Source organism: Bison bison, unplaced genomic scaffold, assembly GCF_000754665.1.
Source record: "Bison bison bison isolate TAMUID 2011002044 unplaced genomic scaffold, Bison_UMD1.0 scf7180017864284, whole genome shotgun sequence".
In the NCBI taxonomy this organism is placed as follows: Eukaryota; Metazoa; Chordata; class Mammalia; order Artiodactyla; family Bovidae; genus Bison; species Bison bison.
Window position 1 is genome coordinate 1,284,361 of NW_011494856.1, and position 6,749 is coordinate 1,291,109.

At 52.2% G+C, this 6,749-nt stretch overlaps 1 protein-coding gene across 4 annotated transcripts in view; it reads right to left on the minus strand.

The window, feature by feature from the left end:
* The window catches only part of PDE2A (phosphodiesterase 2A, cGMP-stimulated), a 69,350-nt gene that overhangs the window by 47,156 nt on the left and 15,445 nt on the right, over positions 1–6,749 (minus strand). Inside the window, exon 1 of one of the 4 annotated variants that reach the window (XM_010849495.1) lies at positions 6,378–6,583. The exons of the other annotated variants lie outside the window; for them this stretch is intronic. Coding sequence (XP_010847797.1) covers positions 6,378–6,574 — 197 coding nt within the window. The 5' untranslated portion in view covers positions 6,575–6,583. Of the gene's footprint in view, positions 1–6,377; positions 6,584–6,749 lie in introns of those variants that run through there. 4 annotated transcript variants of the gene reach the window in all.

Genomic DNA, 6,749 nt, shown 5'->3' on the forward strand with positions numbered 1-6,749 from the left:
TTTTTTGCTTTGGGAGGCCCCAGAAAGCCACAGAACAAACATCCGGAGTCTCTGGAACTTCTCCTACTTTCCCTCCTTATATCCCAAGAATCCGGGAGCCACTAAGCGCATGTGTACACACACACACACACACACACACACACAGAGCTCAGGGCCATGTAAACACATGAGCTCAGGAGATCTCGTGCTATTGCTGTGCCTGTGAGAATCTATCTGTGCAGTTCCTTTAGAGGCCCCAAAACCCTAAAAAGATGAGACTGTCCCCCAACCTCACCAGTGTGTGTGTTAGTCGCTCAGTCATGTCTGACTCTTTGAGATCTCATGGACTGTGGCCGCCAGGCTCCTCTGCCCATGATATTCTCCACACAAGATACTGGAGCGGGCTGCCATGCCCTCCTCCAGACCTTCTCAATTTTGTCTTGGAAATGAACGCTAGAATTGCTTTTGCATTAACTTTTCTGACTGCAAAATTCCAGATACAATCATCCCACCTGACTTTTCCCCCCACTTTATGGGGAGCTCCTCCCCTTCAGCTGGTGACCTGAGCACATGTGTGGCCTGTCCCTCAGCTGTCCATAATGCATGTCCCTATAGACCATCATATGACCACAGCAGAATATGACCCTCAGGTCATTAGGAGGATGTCTGTGTGAAAGCATGTGAGTCTGGGACTCTGGGAGTGTGAGCACACCCCTGAGGCCATGTCTGTGCGTGAGCCATCTGTGCATGCGGGGGCCTGTGTGGATGTGATGTGGGTTGGTGATGTCTACGTGGGTCTGGGTGTACACAGCAAGTGTGTAATTGTCTGTGGAACTGTGAGTGCATCGGCGGCTGGTTTTGTCTCTGAACGAATGACTGAGTTTATGGCTGAGTGCTGGCATCTGTGCCTGTGGGGGGTTTGATTCATCTGCCCTGCCCTGAGCACCCCATCACCTCCTCCATCACCTCTGGCAGACCTGGGCTCACAAGTCTTCCCTGCCACACGTCATCTGTGTGGCACTGGACAAGCCTTTCATCTCCCTGGGCTCAGTTTTCTGAAATGGTGACTTCTCCCAGAGCCGCTGAGAAGACTCAAGAGGAATCTTGCGGTCCTGCCTAAGTGGCTCCCAGCCAGGGGGCTAGGGCACTTCTGTGCAAGCTACAAAGAAGTGAGCCCAACCCTCTGGGCAAATGCAGCCTGAGGGACAAGGGTTGGCGGGGGGCAGGGGCGAGTGTAAGCTGGGTTTCAGTGCTGTTGGAACCCTGTGTGAGTAAAGTTCAACCTGTGAGGTTAGAAGCTGTGGCCCTGCAGGTGACCAGAAACAGAAGCTCCCTTTCTTCCTGCTCCCACTCCAGGTGTGCAGCCTGGAACTAGAGGATCTCTGGCTCTGGACAGAGATAAAGCTCTGAGGACTCCCACTCCCACCAAACTCCCCCTGGGGTTCTTTCCCCTTCACCCACCCTCTACCCTGCCTTCTCCAAAGTCCAAGAGAAGGCCCTACGGAAGCCATGAGAGGGACTGACCAGATCAGGGATGCAGAGATGAACTAGGCCAGCCAGAGGATCAGAGACCACCCCTGCCCCCACCTCCACCCCCACCAATGACAACTCTCCTTGTCCGATGGGGAGACTGAGACAGAGAGAGAACCAGAGACCCTCCATGGACACAATGAACCTAATCATTGCAAGCTTCTGTCTCAAGATCTCTGTACCTGGAGCTGGGGAGATCCAAGCTCTGGACTCTGTGGGCTCCGAAATGGAGCCCAAGGGAGTGGGTGGGGTTCCAAGAGAAAGGCCCTTCCAGACCTGAGCCCTCAGCTGTGAGTGTGGGTCTTCTACCCACCAGCCCCGCTGCCTCCCCGCAACCCTGGCCAGATCCCCCACTGGTGTGATAACCACATTATGGCATTTTTTCTTGAGCAAATTGCATCGGCCTAATTGAATGAGGCTGCAGGAGCCTGGGCTGGAGGCTGACAGCGGGTAAGGATGGCAGGAGCCACGGAGAGGAGGGTGTGGGAGCAATATGGGATGGGGAGGTCCTGACGACGCTGAGCAGAGGACAGAAGGGATGGGAGAGGGAAAGTGGAGGGCTGTGAACATCAAACACAGCATTCATTCCCTTCAGCCCCTCTGCACACCCACTGGTGCTCACATCACACCAGGTGCCTGGACACACTGGGATGCAAGAGATGGTCTCCCCAGGGGACCACTGAGCATTCACTCAGTGCCAGGCACTGTGTTCTTTTAAAAGCACCATTTCACATAATCCTCCCACCAGCCCCATTTTATTCTTGAGAGAATTGAGGCCTAAGAGATGAAATGACCTGCTACATGTCAGAGCCAGATACCATAGCCCTTGCTCTTACCAGGTACCTGCAGCATCCCAGTACCGCGCTCCCACCCTGCCTCCAGGAAGCCTTTCTGGGGAGCTCAGTGAAAGGAGGAGGCCTCACGCTAGCTCATACTTGGGCCCAGACACCATTTCTGTCCCCGCTGAGTGCTCCTGCTCGCCCACTCTGTGATGTCTGTCCTCTGTCTGATGGTCAGCAGCCGAGGCTGGGGCTGATCCCTCACAATCACACACCCCCATCACTCACAACACACCCGTGACCCCTCTCATCCCACGCAGCATCCACTCTGTGTGTCAGACTCATTGGCTCAGGGTGACAACAGGGAGGACACGATCGCTGCCGTCACATGGCATGTCCCACACACTCAGTGACACACAATCATTACATGGTATCCACAGTGTCACACACCACTGAGTGTCACAGGGCCACACACAGTGAAACTATCCCTTTGGTCCTCACTCAGGGTGAGGCCCACGGGCAGTGTCAGTCACACACCGTGCTCCCAAGGTCCTCAACACACCCTCACACAGACTCACACACACACAGTTCCAAGCTGGCTCTGGGCTGCACTGTCTCATGTCATCCAGGACCTTAAAAATATCCACCTTTGATGAAATGACGTCATTTCTGAGATTTGCATTAAAATACTTCAGCAAAAGAGCCTACAAAATGGGAGAAAATATTTGCGAATCCTATGTCTGATAAGGGGTTGATATCCAGAATATACAAAGAAGCCCTACAGCTCAACCACAAAATAAACACCCTGATTTTTAAATGGGCAAAGACCTTGAATAGACATTTCTCTAAAGAAGATGTACAAATGGCTGACAAACACGTGAAAAGATGTTCGACATCACTGATCATCAGGGCACACAAATCAAAACCACAGGGAGATACCACCTCACATTCATTGAAATGGCCACTATTAAAAAAAGAAAAAAACAGAAAATAAGTGTTGGTGAGGATGTAGAGAAACTGGACCTCTGGTACACCGTCAATGGGAATGTAAAATTGTGTGGCTGCTGTGGAAAATAGTACATGGTTCCTCAAAATTAAAGATTAAATTATCATGTGATCCAGCAATTCCCCTTCAGGGTATGTATCTAAAAAACTGAAATCAGGATCTTAAATTTGTACATCCATGTTCACAGCATCATTATTCATAAAAAGGTGAAGCAACCAAAGTGTACATCAAGGGATGAACTGATAAACAAAATGGTTTATATACAATAGAATATTATTTATCCTCAAAAAGGAAGGAAATTCTGACATATGTTATGACATGGCCTGGATTAAAATTGAGAACATTATGTTGAATGAAATGAGAATCACAAAAAGACAAATACTATATGATTCCACTCATATGAGATACTTAGGATAGTCAGATTCATAGAGACAGAAAACAGAATAGTGGTTACCTGGGGCTAGAGGGAGAGGGAGTTGTTTAATGGGTATAAGTTTCAGTTTTGCAAAATGAAAAATGTTCTGGAAAATGGTTGCACATCCCTGCAAATGTACTTAACACCACTGAACTCTCTATTTAAAAATAATTAAGATGGTCACTTTTATATTATGCATATTTTACCACAATTCAAAATATTTCAAGAAAGGAAAATGAAAATAAAAAGGAGGGATCGATGAACTAAATATGTCTAAATCTTAATGACCGTTATATTTGGGTGATGGGTATATGACCAGCTCATTGTATTATTCTCCCAAGCATTGTGTGTTTAAAATATTCCATAATAAGAAAAAATTGTACTCTCCCTTGACCTCACACCCCTTTGGAGCAACCACACGTCCTCTTTGCATCCCTTCACAGCCAAAGGTCTCCAGAGGACTGACTACGCTCTGTCTTCGCCGCCACTCACCACCTGCCCAGGCCATCTGGCTTCTGGCCCCACCCTGTCACTGACAGGGTTCTTGTCTGGCTCAGTTGAGCACGTGGCCCAGCCCAGCACGATCTCCCTGTTCCCACCTTGCCTGACGGCTTGGCAGCATGTCACCCTGTTGAACCTCTCCCGCTCCCTGACTTTCAGCTTCACCCCATCTGGTCCCCTCCACCTCCCTGGCTGCTCCTGCTCTGTCTCGCTGCGGCTCTTCACCTCAGGGTTCAGTCCTCAGTCCTCACCTCTTTTCTCACTGTCTCTCCCTAGGTCATCCCAGCCAGGTCTGTGGTTTAATAAATCAGCCCTACCCACTGGCTCGCAAACATATCCCCAGCCTGGCCTCAGCTGCCCATCACCTGGATGTTTGACTTGCATCCAAACAGGTCTGTCAATCTCGGTCTCCTTGTCCTCTCCCACCCCATGCCTTTCCCAGTAACATCGCCACCAGCTATTCCTTGGTTCTTCACATCAGAAACCTGGGAGCCATTCTCCTTTTTCCTTCTGGTTCATCCTCTGATTCATCAGCAAGTTCTGTCATTTCTACCTGCAAATATCTCCAAAGTTTGTTCATTTCTCTCCAACTCTTCTGCCCTCCCCTTAGCCCAGGCACCACCATCTCCAGCCTGGGTGGCTACAATGGCCTTCAATTCTCTGCCTACCTCCTCTCAGCCCCTCCAGCTGGTTCCCCACCATACACTCTGCAACAAGAGTATAGACTCTTTCAAAATCATAAATTAGACCATGTCACTTCCCTGCCTGAACCCATCGGGGTCTTCCCATGACAGTATTTTACACAGGGTTGTGTGCTAACAGCTCACACTGTCACAAGCATTACAGGATTGCACAGTATCACACGCTGGTTTTCACACACGATGTCACTCTGTGTTACACCCTTGGTTGCACACTCAGCCTCCCTATATGCCTGGGGCCCACACTGACAATTCAGTGTCAGACACTTGAGCCCCCAAACTCAGAACCACACTTGTTACTGCACAGCGTCACTCATCCGTGTTTACCTATTTGATCCTCACAGTGTCACACCCTCAGTGTCACACTTGGTATCACTCAGCATCACACAATCAATATCACAGGGTCACACCATCAGTAGCATGTCCACTGTCTCACACAGTCTTGGACAAGTGGTGTCACACATCTGGAATCACTATTTTGGTGTCACACATTTGGTGTGTGTCATTTGGTGTCACACTCAGTGATTCGCCCACTCTCCACACAGTATCCCATGATTTCACAAACTCGGTGTCACACAGCAGAGCCCCCGCTGCCCCATTGTCAATGTCTCAGTGTCACCCTGGGCATCCCCTGGGCCCCACAAGCTGCCCCCACCCCCACCCCACCGGGTCCCGTCGCCAGAGCTGCTGCCCCATGTCAAGGCTGCTTCCTGTTGTTGTGCTCAGAGTCCTCAGCCACTGCCTGTTCCTTCAAGGATTTCCTGTTGTCAGGGCCCCCGTCAGAGATACACAGCCTAAAGCCCAAGAGTTGCCCCCACCCCCCGGCAGGGACCTGGGGCTCCTCTACCTGCCCTTGCTGGGCCCATGTGGGATTCCCCCGCACCCCGTTCAATCAGCCTGGCTCCCCCTCGTGCCTGGGCTTGTCCTGAATCACTGAAAGGTGACCTCTGGGCCCTGCCTCACCCCCAGGGGGCCCAGACCTGTGTTTCCCAGGAATGGGACTCTTGGGCAGCCTGAACATAGCTGTCTGGACTGAGCGGCTTGGAACAAGACCTTCACAGATCTGTGGGGCTCAGTCTGAAGCTGCTGGGAGCCAGGGCAAAAGGACAGGCTCCTGGGTAGGGAGGACAAAGGGTTAGGGGGTTCGGGAGTCAGGGAAGACTTTCCAGAGGAAGCCAGCTGAGAGCTGGGACATACAAGCAAGTGGAAGAAACGGCATCCCAGGTGGGGGCAGCAGACAGGAGCAGAGGCTTGGAGGCAGGAACCGGCGGAGACGGGTGACAGGGATGAAAATAGGAACATGACAGAGGCAAGGTTATGCGGCGGCTTCTCTCCTATCAGCTGCCTCCTCTCCCCGCGCGTGCCGGCATTCAGACTCCAGCTCTGGTGGGAGCCACAGGGCACACCCTTCCTGGCTCAGCCTTTGGGAGCCCCACAGATTGCCCCCCAAGGCCACCAAGCCCCCTCACCTCCTGCCCCAGGCCAGCCCGCAGGAAGGACAGGCGGAGGCCAGCGCACGCTCCCCACACGGCCTGAGATAAATATTTCCCGGGAAACGGAACTTGTTCTTTCTGTGTTTACAGCCAAGGGCCAGGCAGGGTGGTGGGGGAGGGGCCAGCCAGAGGCGCCTCATCCAGCCCTGGGGCCACAGCATCTGGCCCAGCATCGGCCTTGACCTGCTGTCTGCCTCGGAGCCAGTCCCCACCTCCTCTGAGCCTCCATTTCAAGCGCTTGAGGGGACCACCCGGGGCCTTGGTGGGGTGGGGGGGTGTGGGGCAGGGGGCGGGGTGCTACAAGTCTGGTCCAGGCTCAGTGTGTCTTCCCTGGGTGTAAATGCCTGG